Source organism: Phaenicophaeus curvirostris, chromosome 19, assembly GCF_032191515.1.
Source record: "Phaenicophaeus curvirostris isolate KB17595 chromosome 19, BPBGC_Pcur_1.0, whole genome shotgun sequence".
Lineage (NCBI taxonomy): Eukaryota > Metazoa > Chordata > Aves > Cuculiformes > Cuculidae > Phaenicophaeus > Phaenicophaeus curvirostris.
In genome coordinates this window covers 12,091,910-12,110,361 of record NC_091410.1, presented here as the reverse complement: position 1 = coordinate 12,110,361, position 18,452 = coordinate 12,091,910, and the positions used below count along the sequence as shown (strand labels likewise).

The 18,452-nt window shown below is 44.4% G+C and overlaps 2 protein-coding genes across 5 annotated transcripts; both read right to left on the bottom strand.

Moving 5' to 3' along the window:
- Positions 1-286: 286 nt before the first annotated feature.
- On the bottom strand, positions 287-4,749 carry COPRS (coordinator of PRMT5 and differentiation stimulator). Of its 4 annotated transcripts, XR_011338777.1 has the most exons (5): positions 3,958-3,993; positions 3,764-3,851; positions 2,956-3,213; positions 2,163-2,240; positions 863-933 (listed from the first exon to the last, which is right to left on the bottom strand). XR_011338777.1 is itself a non-coding variant. In XM_069872503.1 (4 exons), exons 2-4 carry the CDS (start codon positions 3,846-3,848, stop codon positions 764-766), a joined length of 513 nt encoding a protein of 170 aa, XP_069728604.1. In that variant the 5' UTR covers positions 3,849-3,851; positions 4,590-4,749; the 3' UTR covers positions 287-763. The 4 variants fall into 4 exon arrangements, 3 of the variants coding, with proteins under 3 accessions (XP_069728604.1, XP_069728605.1, XP_069728603.1); XM_069872503.1 differs by lacking the exons at positions 2,163-2,240; positions 3,958-3,993 and adding an exon at positions 4,590-4,749 and having other exon boundaries at positions 287-933; XM_069872504.1 differs by lacking the exons at positions 2,163-2,240; positions 3,958-3,993 and adding an exon at positions 4,641-4,749 and having other exon boundaries at positions 287-933.
- A 2,504-nt stretch (positions 4,750-7,253) lies between these two features.
- Positions 7,254-17,431, bottom strand: UTP6 (UTP6 small subunit processome component). The gene is made up of 19 exons (XM_069872505.1): positions 17,316-17,431; positions 17,040-17,124; positions 16,395-16,436; positions 16,216-16,308; positions 15,534-15,581; positions 14,968-15,031; positions 14,339-14,457; positions 13,682-13,759; positions 13,244-13,325; positions 12,445-12,526; positions 11,681-11,862; positions 11,105-11,184; positions 10,334-10,411; positions 9,991-10,170; positions 9,239-9,319; positions 8,564-8,673; positions 8,412-8,478; positions 8,039-8,111; positions 7,254-7,493 (listed from the first exon to the last, which is right to left on the bottom strand). The coding sequence occupies exons 1-19, from the start codon at positions 17,405-17,407 to the stop codon at positions 7,336-7,338; spliced, it is 1,794 nt and encodes a 597-aa protein (XP_069728606.1). The 5' UTR covers positions 17,408-17,431; the 3' UTR covers positions 7,254-7,335.
- Between the last annotated feature and the right edge of the window lie 1,021 nt (positions 17,432-18,452).

Below are 18,452 nucleotides of genomic sequence, written 5' to 3'. Positions count from 1 at the left end.
CCATTCATCAGTCTCACCGGGGAACAGCAGGACTGCGCAGAGCAGCTCGAAATCGCTCTGTCTGTCAGGAATCCAGCAGGGAACAGCTGAGCAGCAGTGCCGGAGGAACCCAAGCAGAGCAGGGCAGGCAGCGTTTGCTGCCCTCTGCAGGGTCGCGCTCAGCATCACCAGCTGCAGCTGAGAAACGGGGGAATGAACAGGCTCACAAACGCTCTGCTCTTTCAGAGGGACCACTACAATTCACTGGCGTATTGCTGCTTCAGCATAAAGACAAACCCAAACCAACTCATTCTGTACTTTCATTTTGTTGAACACCAGTTTTAAAGACAGTACACAAACTGAAACGTAATCACACAGAGAAGGAAGGAAGACGGGTTTTTAAAGCTATCAGAACCAAGTTACACAGCCACACAGGGATCAGTGTGTCAAAACTGGCAAAGCCTGGCAAACAAGCTGAAGTTTAGTAATTAAATACTTCCTCTCAAAAAACTCTACATCAACAACACAAATTTATAAAATACAAACAAAGAGAACTCAAGAAACATATGGACTTCTTACAGCAAGAACCCACACTCTTGTTTCCAGAGGTCAAACAGTCAATTCATAAACAGCTCAGAAACAGTCTAAGCACAACTCCGGAGAGGGTGCAGCACTTCTGGCCTTACACAGAACTCTGGGAGCAAACCAAAGGACTTGACCAGACTCAGACAGTGAAGAACACAATCCAACTCAGATGCCAAACTTAGTTCTGACCAGCTCAACCTCATTCATCTGCATCATCAAACTGGCCAGTCTCAGTCTTTCTATACGGAGGCTGAAAAGCAATGCGAGGCGCGTGGTGACAGCCAGGGAAGTAAAATGAATCCTCTTGCCATGAGTACGAAGCCATAAAATTACTTTCCTGAAAGCTTCCACAGTGGAAATCGCCAGCATCTAAAGAAGATCAAAGAAAACATTTAAACCACGGGAGATACTTCAGAAACAAGGGGTACAGAGGAACAGATTATTTTGCAGATCTACAGCATTTTCCAGTCAAGTCTTTCAATTCAATCTGCCAGCACTCATGGATCAGACCAACCAACAAAGCAAGGAGAATGCTGAATTTGGCAATGTCTTCATTTTAAGGGAAGTGCTTGCCACAGAGACAAAGCAGTTTTCCAAAAGCTCAAACAGTTTTCCGTACGTGGATTCAGAGCATCGAACACCAGCTCTCACCATGCATAGTTCTTCTACTGTTTCTCCAGACATAAAAGGCTCACAAAAACATTACTTTCATTTTCCTGCTGTCTCCATAACCACATCCCAATTAGAAGCTCTGCAAACCCTTTAAGAACTGGGTCACTGGACAGAATAGGGGGCCCTGTAGAAGTGAGCTCTTAACAGCATTCCCACTAGGCTAGAATTAAACCTAATAAACCAGTTATTTAACAAACCTAGCATAAAAATAGGGCAAGGTCCTTTGGCAGAAGGAGATTTCTCACCAGCAGACATTGAAAGGACAGAGCAAATGCAAAGCTCAGAGCACAGGGCAGCAGAGAGCCCAGCCACGTGTCTGCTTTCCAGTAACGCTGCCAAACCAGCCACCAAAGCAAGCATTTCCAAGAAGATTTTTAAAAGCCATAAAATGACCAACCAAGCACGGGTTTTATTTGTAGCAGTTAACAACTCGGGCACTTGCACTCTGTATCCTTCACAAGTACCTGACTCCCATAATCACAACTCTTTTCAACTGAGTTTGTGAGGATTTGAAGAGCATAAGCTACTGGGAGAGATAAGTTTGTTAAATAAGAGCAAATAAGAGATCTTGTAGCAGTTCCACACGAAAAATAATTTCAAAACATTCCATAAATTTGAATGGATGAGATATTAAAAAGGAAAGCCCACAATGGTAGAGGGGGAAACATCTGAAAAGGAAACACTTTTTCTCAGATTACCCAGTGTGAAAAAACACTACTGTATTTCCATTTAAAATCATAATTATTTTTACAGGAAGGCTGCAGAAACCTTCCCACTTCCTTCTGTTATTAAACAATGGAGCTTGAATACAACAGCCATTTATGGAATTGAAATAAACAGAGATTTGATATTTCCTAAGCAAAGAAAGGAGCGCTTGTAATAATTACAAAAGATACGCATTAACGAGAAGAAAATGTAAATGGTACCATTCTGCATCAGCAAAGGCACAGCAGGTCATCACTGCTGGCTAAACTCCATCCCCTTGTTCTAGTCTAACACACAGCCTGGCAGATAGAAAACTGAGATTCAGTTCGACACACGAATCACCGTAAAACAACTCACAAACTGGAGGATTGATACAACTTTGAAGATGTGGATGAAACTGTTTTTACCCATTGCCACCTATCCACGTGCAACCACTGAGGAGAATCAAGCTGCAAGAAAACCAAACAAATAAAAAACAAAAAAAACCAGACTACCATAAAAAAAGTAATACAGCAAAAGCAACAACAACCCATACTCGAAGACTGAGCCCTTGTACTGCTTCCCTCCAGGGAACTCCATGCTCTCAAGGGACATGACGGTGTGCAGTCTGGATGAAACTTCTCGGAGGAAAGAAAGAATTCCTTTTACACAACAAATCTACATTCTTGCACTCCATGTCCCTCTCTCTTCTGCTTCAGAATAACAAAGACACACTGCCAAGACCTAGCTTCTCCAGAGAAACTCAATACACACATACAATTCTTCTTACCATTCCACTCCTTAAGAATTCAAGTGCTCAAGCAAGAGTTTCGTGTGAACTTCACAAAACTGCCTTGAAATCCTGTATTTGACAATGGAATTACACATAACAAATCCATGAGGTCAACAGCAACAACAAAAATTGCTTCCCAAACCAGAACATGAAGTTAGTGAAAACCGTTCTCCTGCAAAGCACCTACCTCCAGTCACATACTGGCCAAAACTCAAATGACGCACAAGTAAATCTGTACTTACCGTAACAACTACGTTCAAACTCCTCCAATTCTTTATCCCAGTCCTCCACCTCAAACGCAGAAGCAGTTTGTGGCTCTGGAGAAGCTACAGCCTCAGACGTACTGGAGACATCACCACCCACGTCTTGCAGATCAGGATGTATATAAACGTAGTCAACAGGAGAGTCGCTGACATCATCGCCATTGTGAGAGACAGCAGAGAATTCACTTTCTTCAGACTTCCTATCAAGAGTGTTTGGAATATTCTTCAGCAAACATTCTAAAGCAACAGAAAGAACCAACAGACAGACTTAGGAATTGAAAAGGAACTGAACTTTTAGCATGCAATAATTCAGCCAGGTACACAAATGCACTTTGTGACTACTAATCTAATTATAATACGTGCAATTCCTTACATCTGTAATACCACTACAGTGCTGCTTCAGGCATCAGACGCTGGGGAACACTGGATATAGGCTTGCATCACAACATCAGCCCAAGGCAGGATATTCCACAGACTCTTGTCGGAAAATAATTCTTTAAACTACAAAAAGACCCAACAATCTTGTGTCACCACATTCACCTGTAGGTATTTTTAAAAACAGGTATATTGAAAACCCACAGCTCTCCTTCACAAAAAGAAACATTATTTCTTTGCAGTGTTGATTAATTACTCTTGCACACAGGGGTATCTACAGGGAAACAACTCAAGGCAGTAACTAAAAGGAATTTCCCATGAATCAGAGAAATTTAAGTTTTTTAATTTCAAATAAAGTTTAAGTTCTGTTACTCACCAGCTGCGTTGTTTTGCCCCAGTAAGTCAGGCTCACCTTTTCTGGGTTTCCAGGCCACAGTTTCTCTCTCATTTGGAAGCCTCTCCTCCTCAAAGCTTGCGGACTCAACAACAGCAGCCATCACCTACAAAACATTGTAAAGGGAACAGTAGCACCTTTCATCGATTCCTCCAGTGAGACTCATGCCAATTCTACCAGATTTGAGTGTTTCTGAGCCCTTGAACACAAACCATTTATTTGTTTGCTTCCAACCAGGGAGGCTTTCCCTTCAGAAAGGGAATATACCAAGGGTTGATGGCTCCAGCAGCTGCTCCAGGTGGCAACCGACACAGCACTGCCCATCCCCTTCCTCATTTGTGATCGTATTCCTGCTGCCTCCCTGAGCTTTGGGAACGGGTTCCTACACTGTCCCGGAACGGGGCGCAGCACAGGCTCGTTTGGGAACGGGAGAAGACTGGAAGCTGCAGAGGTCAGGAACACAGCAGGAGGGGAAGAAACACAAGCACCAGGACTATGAACCCACTGCTGAGAAGCCAGGGATAGGAGAGAGCCAGAGCTGAGGAGCTGGAGAGAACCATAGAACGGTTTGGGCTGGAAGGGACCTCGAAGCCCCTCCAGCTCCAACCCCGCCACAGGCAGGGCCACCTCCCACTGGGCCAGGGGCTCCAACCCCCACCCAACCTGCCCTGAACACCCCCAGGGACGGCATCCAGCTACAGGCAACCTGTGTCCGTGCCTCTCCACCCTCAGCACGCAGAATTTCTTCCCAATGTCTAATCTAAATCTTCCCCTTCCCAACTTAAAGCCATTCCCCCTCACCCCATCACTCCACGCCTTTAGGAAAACTCCCTCCCTCCCTTACCAGGAGCCCCTTTCAGTGCTGGGAGCTGCTCTGAGGTCTCCTTACACACACCTGGTCCCGAGGAGGAACGGAAGGAAGGGAGGGAAGGAGGGAGGGTTGTCCCTAAAGGAAGAGCTACCGAGGAGGGGGGGGGGGGGTCGATCCCTGAAGAGGGATGAGCTGCTCCCCTTCCCCTCACGCCCTCACGCCCCCCCCCACAGCCCAGCCGGGCGCGCGCCGGCACCGCCCCGCCCCGAGTCACGTGCTCGGCCACCGCGTCACGTGCTCGGGCCCCGCCCCGCCTCACGCTACGTCACGTCACGTGCCCGGAGCCCGCGCGCGCCCCGGCGCGAGGCCCCTGGCGGCGCTTCCCGCGCGTTCGGGCCCGGGGCGCGTTAGGAGGAACGGAGGGAAAAGGCGGAGAAATTCGAGCAGCGGAGGAAGAGAAGGGTCTGGGGACACCTTAGGGCAGCTTCCGGCACTGAGAGGGGCCCCAGGAAAGCTGGGGAAGGGCTCTGGATCAGGGAGCACTGGGATAGGGCAACAGGGAAGGGGTTTGAGCTGAAGGAGGGAAGATTGAGATGAGATCTCGGGAAGAAACGTTCTCCTGTGAGGGTGGGGAGGGCCTGGCTGCCCAGAGCAGTGGCGACCCCGCCCCTGGGGGTGTTGAGGGGCAGGTTGGAGGGGACTCTGAGCCCCCTCATCCAGCGGGAGGTGTCCCTTCCAACCCAAACCTTTCTATTCTGATAACAAATAAAATATCAGAGCTCCTCCAGGCTCTCGGCACCTGAATTTTGCCAAAAGATGACAATACTCTCGAGGTCTCGTGGTAGAAATGTGCTGGCAGAGTGAAAGAATCATAGAATCATAGAATAACCAGGTTGGGAGAGACCCACCAGATCATCGAGTCCAACCGTTCCCATCAATCACTAACCCATGTCCCTTAGCACCTCATCCACCCATGCCTTAAACCCCTCCAGGGAAGGGGACTCAACCCCCTCCCTGGGCAGCCTCTGCCAGTGCCCAATGACCCTTTCTGTGAAGAATTTTTTCCTCATGTCCAGCCTGAACCTCCCCTGGCGGAGCTTGAGGCCATTCCCTCTCGTCCTGTCCCCTGTCCCTTGGGAGAAGAGCCCAGCTCCCTCCTCTCCACAACCTTTCAGGTAGTTGTAGAGAGCAATGAGGTCTCCCCTCAGCCTCCTCTTCTCCAGGCTAAACACCCCCAGCTCTCTCAGCCGTTCCTCATAAGGCCTGTTCTCCAGCCCCTTCACCAGCTTTGTTGCTCTTCTCTGGACTCGCTCCAGAGCCTCAACATCCTTCTTGTGGTGAGGGGCCCAGAACGGAACACAGGATTCGAGGAGCGGTCTCCTTGAAGAAGAGATAGGAGGCACCAGAACTGATCCCGATGCACGTTTCATGAACAAGCAGGAGTACTCTTAGGAAATTCATAGAACTCAAAAGGTGATCTGCAGGTGGTGAAACCAGCAGCAAAGTTCCATAAGGAACCAGAAGAGGTGAAGAAAAAGGGCTCACTTTCTGAAATGGTGGAGTACTCAGCTTTGCTGAACTTATTAGAAAAAAAAAAAACAGAAAAAAAAACCCAAGAAAAATACCCTAACCCTGTACTTCGCACTTAAAAGCTTTTTCCTCTTCAGCTGAAGAAGCAAGATGAGTGATTCAGGGCAGGGAATAAATAAAGGGCAGACAGGGCAGAAGAGAAGCGATTACTGTCAGGAAGGCACAATGCCAGACACCAGCCAGCCAAGAAGTAGCAGGAGGTGGAAGATGGCTTTGCTAAAAGCTTGGGAAGACAAAGCAGGGCATACTTCAGCTGTCACAGAAGCAGCAATCAACAGACTCTTGCTCTAAACTTTATTTCCAGGTAGTCAACTTATTGGAATTTGTGGCAGAAAGGAGCTGCAGTTTCTACTTGTGTGCGTAAGATATTTCTCTGTATTGTCGTTATGTCACCATTCAGTCACTGGGAAATCAAACAAAGGAACTATTGCTGCGTGTTGCTAAACTTTCCTAGGCATCCTCTGTTGGTCCGAGGACAGCGTTTGTGCAGATTCAACAGGACTGAGATGGGAAAATGTGGCTCCACAAAACAGCCCAGGACAGCACCATCTCAAAAACCCGTCACCCATTTTTCAGGCACTGGGGACAGAAAGCTGAAATATAGATCAGAACTTTCTACTGTCACATCAGGGGCATCTGTAACAGATCTCAGCTCACACCTGCATTTCAGAGTCACTCAGAATCACAGCTTGAGACGCACCAAGGAAAGGGAGTTGCAGAGGTTGGTTTTGGCTTTGAAAAAAAGTATTAGAGATGATTTCAAGGCCAGGAAACAATAAATAAGTACTACCATTTTACAGATTGTTTCTCCAGTGTTTCATTTTTCGTTATTCAACTCAGTAAGATATAAAGATCTCTCACAGGTATACTCTCCAGGGTTTTTTTGCATTCACGTGCTACAATATTAGCTTTCCAGAGTGTAAAAGCTGATGCATTCTGACTATTCCATCCCAATGTTTAAGCAGGAGGAAGGTTTGCTCACCCTCAGAGATGCCTTTGCTTTCTCCTCTGACTGCGACTTGAATTTGCCCCTGACAGAACAAGGACTGCAATAGGAAGGATGGTTTTTTTGCACATTTGCAAGGATGTAAACAAGGTACACATTAAGGCGGTCCAGGCACACTTTTACTTTTGTACAAAGAGGTTAAAAAAATACCCACATTGGTGTTTTATAACTATTTAAAGTTTCTCATAAATGTCCAGTTTGTAATAAAGTATATTTGGAAATGAAGTCTTCCACCAACTCTCCCTGCAACATCTTCATAGCTCGCCAGTGAATGCTCCCACAGTTTTCTGGTTTGCCCTGGGGATGACTTAGCTCCTCTTTGATATATTCCAGCCAGAGATCTTTAAAAGAAAAAGAGAACCTCTGCTTAGGCTTTGATGGGGTATTACTTAACAAACATACCAAACCTAACCTAGAAACTCTCTTTTTTTGTCTACGATCTTAATGCAATGAGGTTTACTTTGCGCAACTACAACCCTCTGCCCCTTGAGGACCAAAATCCTGGGTTCCGTTCCCAGCTGAACGGTGATGTCTTAAGAAATAATGCAGCAATAATTGAGCTGTTTACTTTCTTAAAAGGAAGACTGTACAAGTGTTGATTGTACAAACATAGCTCCACACTCCAAGTTAAAGGTGATATGCATTTCTTACAGCAAACATGTCAAAATCTGATTTGTTAGGGGTTCTGCCGGAGCCATCCCACTATGGACAACAACCCTGGACTGGAAGGGAAGGGTCACTGCTGAGTGTCATGCACTTAACAGTACAAAAGTAAGCTCCATTCTGCATGGCAGCAATCACAAGGGCAGAACAAACACCAGCCTTTTGAAATGGATGGAAATAAAAGGGGCAACGCTGAATGAATAAATAAATAAAATCTCCTTACCCGAACCTGTTGAACCAAACTCTCTCAAGGCACGTTCATAGTATTCTCTCAGATGAAGCATTTTGCTGGATTCCTAACAAAGGAAGGTATTAAAAGGCCATTTATTTTGTACAGAAGTGAATCTGCAGCTTGATTAGATTCTTACAAAGAAAAAGTGTCACGGTAATTACACGCGCACGCGCACACAGCTAAAGATTAGTTACCATGGAACTTAACCGGTTTTGTACTACATGCTATGAATCAACTTCAGAAGACAAACATGAACTGACCACAAACTTAACACTGCTGCTCATAAGCTCTGTTTCCTATTTAAATCTAAAGTAAGAAGGTATTTTACAAATACAAGGCACTAATTGGGTATACAACAACTTACTTGCTCCTTTTCTATTTGGATCATCTTCCTAAAGAAGTCAACTGAAAGCGGACGATTTTCACGCAGGCTGAAATAAAAACATAAGTAACTTTAGACTTCAGCTGTTTAACATATGCCCCAGAACAATCAAGTTTGAATGTGTCATTTGTTACCTGGTAAAGACTCTTTTAACTTTCTTATAACCCCCATTTCTGTAAGTCCAGTCAAGATACTTTTCTTTCATAGTCACTGATTCTACAGGAGTTGTGGCACGGAAGGATCTCTGCAAGTTTAAAAGGAAAAAAAAAAAAAAGACAAAAAACAAACCAACCACATGAGCTTCAATGAAGAGGCAACAAGGGAGAAGAATCTAACCTGATCCAGTGGAAGGTGTCCCTGCTTACTGCAGGGGGATTGGACTAGATGAGTTTCAAAGGCCCCTTCCAACCCAAACCATTTTATGATTCTGTGAAATAAATTTACAGTGAGATTGAATTCCTAGTTTTATTTTTGAGTTTTCTGTAATCAGGTTGATATTTTCACACAGATTGGAAAATTCTCTTTTCTATGTTCAGATATCTGAAAAAACAGCAAAAATTCTAGACCACAAAATAAGAGCCCATCACTGGTTGCGCTTACAAAGATCTAAACGTTTCAGAAGCATGGGGACACTCATGCTCATGAGTTTGTGCACAACACCCTTTTGGTAACACACTTGAAATTCTTTCAGATCAACACATCCTGAAGGAACCGCAATATAAAGCATTTGTTACATGGTCCATCCACACACACTGGTCCAGTTTATTTACGTGCTGTCATAAAAAGTAGGTTTTCTATTAGCAGAGTACCTGGTAGAGAGCATCTGTGTCTTCCTTGCTGTTTGTGCCTTCGCTCCATTCCACCCACAGGATCCATAATGGTAAAGTGCCCTACAAGGTAAGCCGATAAATTAAATAATTGAAATATAGTGACCCTGATTTACCAAGTTTTGTATTACAGCTGCTGTAAAAACTGCCTTGCAGATAGAGCTCATAGAAAGAAAACTTTGGACTGCACATTGAAACCCTTCCTTGTTTCCTTTGTCACTTTCAGGACAAATGCTACTTAGCTGGACAGCTGCAAGAATGTTGCTGGGGATGAGAGACAAGTTCTTCAGCGTCACCGAACACTGCAGTACAAAGGTAACCTCCAAGAACAACAAGGAGGGAAGAAATAATCACCTCGTTTCCTCTCCTCACTCCTTGTGCTCAGAGTTTGAAATGGAACAGTTAAGAGAGTACACAGCTAATTCAGGCCTTGAAATACCACACACACAAACAAGAGTGATGGAAAGGAAACACATTTTGAAAGTAAGAAACAATGAATACCAGCTGAATGCTGGGAGAGTATGCAAAACATCACCTGCGAGCATTCAAAACTGAGAATATGAGATGAATTTGTAATTTCCTAATGCACCTGAATGAAATATGAAATGTCAAGTTCTTATTTTTCACCTTAGAAATGGTTAAGGACTTTGAATGCCTTGTAAAGGAAAAAAAACTCAAATACAGATGAGAGGTTTCCTGCCCAAGACATTCAAGTCCATAAAACCAGCACAGACCTTAGAGTTCACGTGTTTAATGGCTTCTTCAAAACACTGGGTGACATGGTCACTCTTCAGCTGGATCAGCAGCTGCAGCCTCATCTGCCACGTTTCCACGGACTGGGTGAAGCGCTTCGTCGCAGCCTCTGCCACCTCTGTAGCCTTCTCGGAGAGGTTGCACTCCAGTAACAGCTGAAGCTAAAACCAAGCAGATAAAGCCGATCACCACAAGAGATTCACAGTACCTTGTTAAAAAGGCCCTGATCAAAATATTGCCAATCTTTCTACCTACTCAGAATGGCAACGACAGGCACACAAGCAACGCACAAGTCTCACTATCTATTTTTGTGTCAATTCTTACCCACTGCTTATAGAAAGCTTCAAGCAGCAAATTGGACTCAAAGGCTTTGTTGAACACGCTCAGCATCCTCTCCAGCCTCTAAAAACAAGACAGAAGACAAAGTGAACTAAATAAGCATTATTCCTGCATATACCAGATCCCAGCATCACAAGAAGCCCAGCGGACTAGTGTACCATGTCACTGAGATTTAATAACAGTTATGTATCTAATGCTTTAAGTACGTATCTAATGCTTCAAGATAAAGAGGAAATCTGAGCATCTGAATTACATTTCTTCCTTAAGAGACTAAAGAACAGCATAGCAATGGTGTTTCTTACTGTATTAAAAGGCAACCAAACTGCACAGAATGATTAGTTAATTCATCGAGTCATAGCCAGGCACAGATGCACGATTAAGGTGCTCACACGCCAGCATCAAACTTCACTCAGACTTATTTACAAGAGATATTTTAGTTCATCCTTTGCTTTGAACAAGCCCAGGTTTGCAGGACAGTCAGTGAACATTAACAAGTTTGCACTCTTAATTTCCATCCACAGAGGTCACTGCACTTCATTTACAAGGATGGATTTTGTGCTAATTATTTGTGTTTAGGCAGGCCCCATGTAAGCCTGACAGTAGAACTGATCCCCTCCAATGGGGACTAAATGATTTTTAGTAACGGCTACAGGCAAGTATGTTTGATAAAATGTTCAAATATATTTTTCTGATTGATTATTTAAGTCAGTAAAAATAAGGATGATTTGTTTCTATGGTTTCCTAATGAGCTTTTACCTTTTGCTTTAATTCTTCGCTGTTGGTTTTCCTGTTGCATCTCTCTAAGCAAAAAGTGATGTAGCATTTCCACATGTCCTCTAGAATCAAAGGCATAATATCATGCTTAGAGATAATCACAGGAGTAAGCACAAATATTAAGTCTTTTAGGAACAAAGTATCCAAGCACCAAGTGTTAATGCTAACTTTGTTTTTAAAAGTTGCCACTGGCAACTCAAAACCATTGCTTACAGCTAACCAGCAATAAATTTGAGTTCTACAGGTTTCCTTTATTTAGGAAATTTTCTCTATTTACAACTCCCAAGCCTCTCTTTATCTGTGGGCTTCCATCCTCCTCATTGGCTATATCACATTAATAAAAGCAAACAAGCATCAAGAAGCACTTCCACTTAAGCAGCTTCTTCAAGAGTATAAATGCATTGGAAAATAAGCCAAACAACCTATAAAATAAACCCCCCAAAGGAAGCATCTAAAACTTCTCACAGCCCACCAACACCTACTTCTAAACCTTCACAGCATACAGAATGCAGTAGTACCAGGAAAAAATGATGTTTAAATGCAGGTAGGACTTTTCACCTGTTGGAACTGCTTTCACAGCTTCTTCAAAGACTGCACAGCACCGTTCCTCTCTTTGGGTCATTTCAGATACCTTCATCTGCTTTGTGGTGTGTGCTGTGGACTGCGGGGACCCCAGCTCCAGCTCACGACGGGCCATGTAGTCCCAGGTAAGAGGATCATCCGCGTACTGGGCCTGCAAACTAAACACAGCGTGTCTGTACAACCACCATTCTTCAGCCTTTAGAAGGGTTGTTGATACAGAAGTGCACTGAATTTTTAAGTAACCAAATGCCAGAGGAAATACATTTTACCTTTCCACAAGTGAAAGACAAAATATTAGCCTATTTTGGGTTTTTTATTCGATATGGATATTCTCCAGTAATAGCATGAACTAGCTAGGAAGCTTTTGAGAGAGATCTTGCTTTCGAGAGGAACAACTGGAGAAACTAGAGATGCAAAAGAACCACATATACACTAGGAAAATCTACAGTTCCTGCAGTAAATTTACAGAAACTAAGTATAGTAAGTACTCAGCAACAACTGTATTTTATCCGATATTTTCTTAGCAGCTTCTCAAAGCTAGAGAAGGATACTTGCACCTAAAGAGCATGCCTGCCTCATGTTTTGTTTTTCTTAAATTATTTCCCATAGGCCTTAACATTCTGTCTCCCTAGAGGAACAGCCTGTAGTTGTTAACCTGTGAACCCACTATAAATTAGAAAATGTGTTTCTTAAAAGACAAAACAAAATAAAAAGAAGAACACCACAAAGCCACACCTCACCTTTCAAGAATTTCTTTTTGCAAATCTTGGGTAAAATCAAAGAGCTTTGCAATAGAAAGCACAGCCAGATGGAATGGAACACCTGTATTTCAAGAGGAGGAAAAAAAAAGACCAAGTGGAATATTACAACCATTGAACACTTTGCATTTCTCCATCTTTGCAAGCTTTTGTCAAGACAGAGGTAACATAAGTGCCTAGATAGATAGTTTTCTTTCCTATACACCTCAGTGTTCCACCCACAGGATAAGCCAAGTTAGGATGTTGACTGTGACTATAATCTTCATGACTTCACATTACCCAGTTACAGGAAAAAGGCGACAAGAAGCAGGACATCCCAGACTCCAAAGCAATAAACTAGCCCTGTCCAGACAGGCTCACAGGTCCTTCCAGCTTGGTTCCACTCAGAAATTTAATTAGTACCTCCTCTACTCCTTCATTTGACTCTGCCACGAAACACAGAAGGCTCCGCACTTGGGACAGACCTTGCCAAAGCAGCACACAGTGCACATCAATTACTTACATCCATCCATCTTGCATCTCCATAACTTATCTGTGAGAATGCTAAGTGACAACTTGACAGAAGTAATTCACCGCGAATGCCCATCAGCCATTACTTGCTTACAAACCATTTGTACATCTATTTATTCCAGTATTTCTCCAGAAATTTAAATTAAGCCAAGTCTTTCTGTCATTTCCTCTAATGCTCTTTTCCCCTCTGAGCTTGTCTGTATTGCCTACTGGAGAGTGAACTAAAGGTGACATTTTCCTATGGCGTGAGTACAAGAAAATGTCAAATCACCTTTAATTTTCTGAGCAGCATCCCTGTAGATTATGCGAGCCATTTCCCCACTGAGAATCTCTTCAGAATAACTGAATTCCCCCTGCAATATCAAGCAAAACATCACTGAAAAAACTCTGTTCCTTTCTCAGCTGCCAATTTCGCAAACATGGAGAAAAATATCAGAAGATATTCATGCTTTTCTTCACCTAAATCTATCTTTATCTAATTTGCAGAGGACAACTATAAAGAAATAAGAGACAGTAAGTTTAATGATTAACTTTCAAACTGGGGGCATCAGCCAACACTTGAAAAGCTCAACACAAGCATGTGACATGAACAAAAACCTTCTCTGAGCTGTTCTCAAACAAGCCATTAATACAGATCCCCTGAAACTATGCATTCAAACGCGTGATGCGCAAGCAGACAGTACCTCTCGAGTAACTTTAGCTGACCTACCAGGTCCATCTTTGCTTGTTCGAATGCTTTCTTTTCCTTCCTCTGTTTTTCAGCATGCATCAGCTCCATCCTGAAATACTGCAAGAAAGAATAAAATGAAATATTGCAGGGTGGGGTTAAATCATAAAACATCTAAGTTGGCGAACACAGTAACGCAAGTGCTACCTGATGAGCTACAAGTCAGGACTCGGCCAACATCCCCCATATGTCTGAGAGCCTTGGGTTTTAAAGGTTTGTGCATATAGCTATCCACTCTATGTATTTACTCAGAAACTTCCCATGTGGGAAACTGGTGGAAAATGACAACTCTCCAGTCACTCTTTAAATCTTAACTTGCCCTCAAAGAAAACCACGTCCCCTCATGAAGGCCAGGGATGCCAGATCTCATCCAGAGAACTATGTCCTAGCAGGGCTTTAGATGGGAATTCTGACACATTTATCTACAAACAGCATAAAACCCTCCCTGCGCATACATCGATACGGGATTTGCTAAACAACTGAAAAATGCTACCAGCACAAAGTAGGGTTTTATTTTTAATTAATATCTTTTTGATAGCATTTCCCCACTGATAGGGGAGTTTGTCCAGTTTTCTCAGGCTGCTCTGATTTGCTCCAACTGATCAAACAACTGAGCGTAGAAGAAAACTAGGAACTCACTTCTTGATAAAGTTTCGGGCACTCTGGATGGAAGCGCAAAGCACGAAGGAACAAGCGCCTAGCGCTTTCTGATGAGAGTTGCGTCTCCATTTCCCATTTTGCTGCCATAATCCACAGTTCTGCAACAGATGATACAAATAAATTCACTTTAAGGCAAAGCAAGTGACTGGTCATCAGAACCCATTCTGAAGCTACTCTCCCAGATGCACAGACTGTTTTTATTCAATGTATCCACCTCTACATAATCCGTGAGCTCCCATATAAAATCAAGTTAAAGGACTAAAAGCTAAGCAGATCCACAAGTTTAATCTGAGGTACAGCTACAGAACTGATAATGTACAATGATGTCTTCGAAAGCCAAAAAGCAACCATGAGTATTCAACATCTACCTCTGAAACACTGCAGCTCCCAGTCTAACTGGGAAGCAGTTGTTCAGACTATGGGGACTCCAACTACTACCTTTTGACTGCACTGCACAACCTGTCAGAGCAACAAGGTTGCAACGAGGCAAAGAAAAGAGAATAGGAACCTCTACCCCAACAGCTTCAACTGAGATCTTTAAGAACTTAAACCAACACTATAAAATCTAACTCAGTCATTTACGCAGCACTCGCTGTTGATTTATTTACCTGGTTTATTTGGATGAATGGCCAACATGGAAGAAAACACCTTACTAAGCTGATGCTTTGAATTCTGTAAAAGAAGTAGTTTTGTTTTACCTATGCGGGTACCGAACCAAACCACCAGCACCAAAGTTTCACTGTGAAAAGTTACAAGTTGTAATGCAATCATACTAACCAGCTTTCAAATGTTACCAACCCGGATTAGAATAGTTAACTCAAACCTTTCTGAACTACACAGCTACAAAATGTAGCCCAAGTCACAAACTCGCAGTCACGCTGATAACTTTTGGGGCAAGAACTGCATTTTCCTTTGGCCACTTCCATTTCTAGGACCAGGTACTTGCCACTTGCAAGCATCAAATTTCATACTAATTCACGCCGAGTCAAATTCTACACTTACATACATAAATGAAAAACCCAGGCAGCTCCAATAATACCATCAAAATTATTCCAGTATTACAGCATGTTGCAGTAAAGTTTGTATCCCCATCTTGTAATTCAAGTTCCACGTGCCTGGTTAAACACCGATCCAGTGTCTCAAATCAGGCAAGATTAGCATTTTGAAAACTCACCCACTGCTTGCAAAATGCAACATGTGAAAGCCAAAGCTGGACATCGTCCTGTTGGAAATGTAAGGGGGAAAAGAATCAACCTTATGATAATGCAAGCAAAAAATCACTTGCACATTGACAAAGGAACAATACACCCTTGGTACAATGACTTGGCACGCAGAGAGAAGGAATTTTCCATCTCAAAATTCCCTTCTTTTTTTCCCCTCAGATCTTCAAATTCCTGCAAAACAACAGGAAAACAACCCTCCCACCTCAAGACACCCTTGCAGCCTCTCCAATCAGACCTGTATTACACTAAACTCAACGGAGGACTCACTATAGTGGTTCCTAAGGCACCTCATTTAGGTTTGACCATCAGATGTATCAAGACAATCTTTTCCTAAAGCAGCTGAAAGCTCTTTCCATTCTATTCCTAGCCCTTGCGAGCAGCCAGACCAAACTCACATGGTGATATGTGGTTCTGGACAGATGAGGACCAATGACTCACAAAGGACATAATACTGTGTACAAGAAAGGTCTGATGGGAATGATCTGCTTCTTCAAGACTGAACGTTCACTTAGTTTTTCTATTACGTTCTTCTGTATTATTGGAAATATTAGGCGGCAGCGATACATGGATTAATTGTTATGTCACACCAAGAGGGTAGTTTTCAACCTGTCAGTACAAATGAAACAAACTTACTTTCCATTTTCCTGTAGCACGGTTGAAGAGGCTGTGGACTCTCTGCAGAATAGAGTGCTCAATTTCGTCTTTCTTAAATGAATAACCAATACGCTAGAGGAGAAAAAACGGTATTAATGTTATTACACAAGAAAATTTGGCGTAAAGTATTACGCACTCTAAATCACTGCCAGACTTACTGCTCTTCTCTTCTTGATCAGTTCCAGCAGATTAATTTCATACTAGAATGGGAAGAAAAAAAAAACATTTAAAAGGAAATGAGGGTACATATAATAATGAGGGAAAAAAATACAGATCAAGTTTTAATAGCTAATTAGACGGACAATAAAATTACATCCACAAAAACGTAAGCAACAATTTTATGTCCAGATCCCTATGTTCCCAAGTCTGACTGAAAGTAAGCTCAAGTATTTGTACTGTGTGTGACATTTCATTCAAACTGTTAGCACCTCACGTATTTCTACACTCCCAATGCATTAGCCAAACTTCTAGCGCCACAAAACAACTAATTCCACTTAATTACAATTTGCACATCAGGGAACTGGGATCTCTGCATCCCTGGAGAAAAAAGCACAGCAAAGCTCACAGGAAAGATGATTCTGTCAACCCAAATGGAGGCACCAACCCCTGGTTGTGCTGCACGCTCTGGCGTGCCTTAGAGAAGAGTTGTGACAATAAACCATGAACCTGTGAATGCCAAGGGCCGGGGGAGGAGAAACCTGAGGATGCAGCCTCTTTCCTACAGGGGCAACTACAGAGCCACCTCGCTTCTGGGCTGGATCTACAGGGTGAGACAGCACGCTCTGCTGACCAGGAAAGCCTACCTGGATATAAGTGATGAAGTCCTCCTTCCGCAGCGCTCTCCGCTGTATTTTGTATTCCAGAGCTGAGGCTTTCCTCAGGACAGCCCTGCAGGATGGGGAGCTCGGTGAGCGAGGGGGAAAGGGGAAAAGCGCCGAGGGGGGAAGTGGGGAGCGGGGAAGGGAAAGGCGAGGAGAGGGGAAGGGGGAGGCAGGGAGAGGGGGAGGGGGAGGCAGGGAGAGGGGAAGGCAGGGAGGAGACAGCCCAGGCTCCCCGCCGGGCACTCAGGCCCTGCTCACTTGATCTCCTTGTGCGTGAATAGCCCGACCCGCTCGAGCTGCTGCAGCTCCGGCACGCGGTCCTCCAGCCGCTGCTCCGTGCGCTCCGCCATGCCGCCGGCAGCCGAGGCGGCCCCGCGCGCCCAGAGCGCCGTCACTTCCGGCTGCGCCGCCACTTCCGGCAGCAGCTACACTGCCGGCGCCCCCTACCGGGCGGGCGGGAAACAAGCGGGGCGAGACAGGGCCGGGCGGGGGGCGGAGGGGGTGTCGTAGAGTAAAGAGCATCACAGAGTGCAGGGAGGGGATTCTGTCCTTTTGCTCCTCTCTTGAGGCGCCTCATCTGGGGTGTTGTGTCCAGAGCTGGAATCACCAGTGTAAGAAGGAGATGGAGCTGTTAGAGCGGGCCCAGAGGAGGCGACAAGGATGATGCGAGGGCTGGAGCAGCTCCTGTGCGAGGACAGGCTGGGAGAGTTGGGGTTGTTCAGCCTGGAGAGGAGAAGGCTCTGAGGAATCCTTAGAGCGACCTTCCAGAACCTGAAGGGGCTACGAGAAAGCTGGGGAGGGGCTGTTCACAAAGGCTTGTGGTGATAGGATGAGGGGCAATGGGGATAAACTGGAGAGGGGCAGGTTTAGGCTGGACATAAGGAGGAATTTCTTCACAATGCGGGTGGGGAGGCCCTGGAACAGGTTGCCCAGGGAAATAGTGGCTGCCCCATCCCTGGAGGTGCTCAAGGCCAGGTTGGATGGGGCTTTGATCACCCTGATCCAGAAGGAGGTGTCCCTGCCCGTGGCAGAGGGTTGGAAGTGGATGCACTTTAAGGTCCCTTTCCACCCAAACTATTCCATGATTCTATGAATAGGACAGGTGACCCTAAACTGACCAACAAAGTATTCCATCCCATACACATCATACTTGGTATAAAATAGAGAGATCACGAGGGTCTCACTCACTTAGATCACAACATGCCAAGGGGAACACCACACACAGTGTAGGAGTTCAGAGCTTAGAAGGTAGAAGTCAGCCACTACCTGGAAGCCTCTGGGAAATGCTGTTTCTGTCTCCTTGCTCTCCACATTCTTTAAACGCTACGCTCCCCTTGGGCTGGAAAACAGCAGCAACTGCGAAAGAAGCACAAACACAAACAACAGTTGCCTGAT

What these genes read in the sequence shown, in the direction of transcription:
- COPRS (XM_069872502.1), bottom strand. An exon ending in GGCCTGGAAACCCAGAAAAG is followed by an intron (nt 3,214 to 3,763) that starts GTGAGCCTGACT and finishes CTGTTGCTTTAG; the next exon opens with AATGTTTGCTGAAGAATATT. An exon ending in GTTTGAACGTAGTTGTTACG is followed by an intron (nt 934 to 2,955) that starts GTAAGTACAGAT and finishes GATCTTCTTTAG; the next exon opens with ATGCTGGCGATTTCCACTGT.
- UTP6 (XM_069872505.1), bottom strand. Translation starts at nt 17,407, where the DNA reads ATGGCGGAGCGCACGGAGCAGCGGCTGGAGGACCGCGTGCCGGAGCTG. An exon ending in AAGCTTTCTATAAGCAGTGG is followed by an intron (nt 10,171 to 10,333) that starts GTAAGAATTGAC and finishes GCTTGGTTTTAG; the next exon opens with CTTCAGCTGTTACTGGAGTG. An exon ending in GTTTGGTTCAACAGGTTCGG is followed by an intron (nt 7,494 to 8,038) that starts GTAAGGAGATTT and finishes TTTCTTTTAAAG; the next exon opens with ATCTCTGGCTGGAATATATC.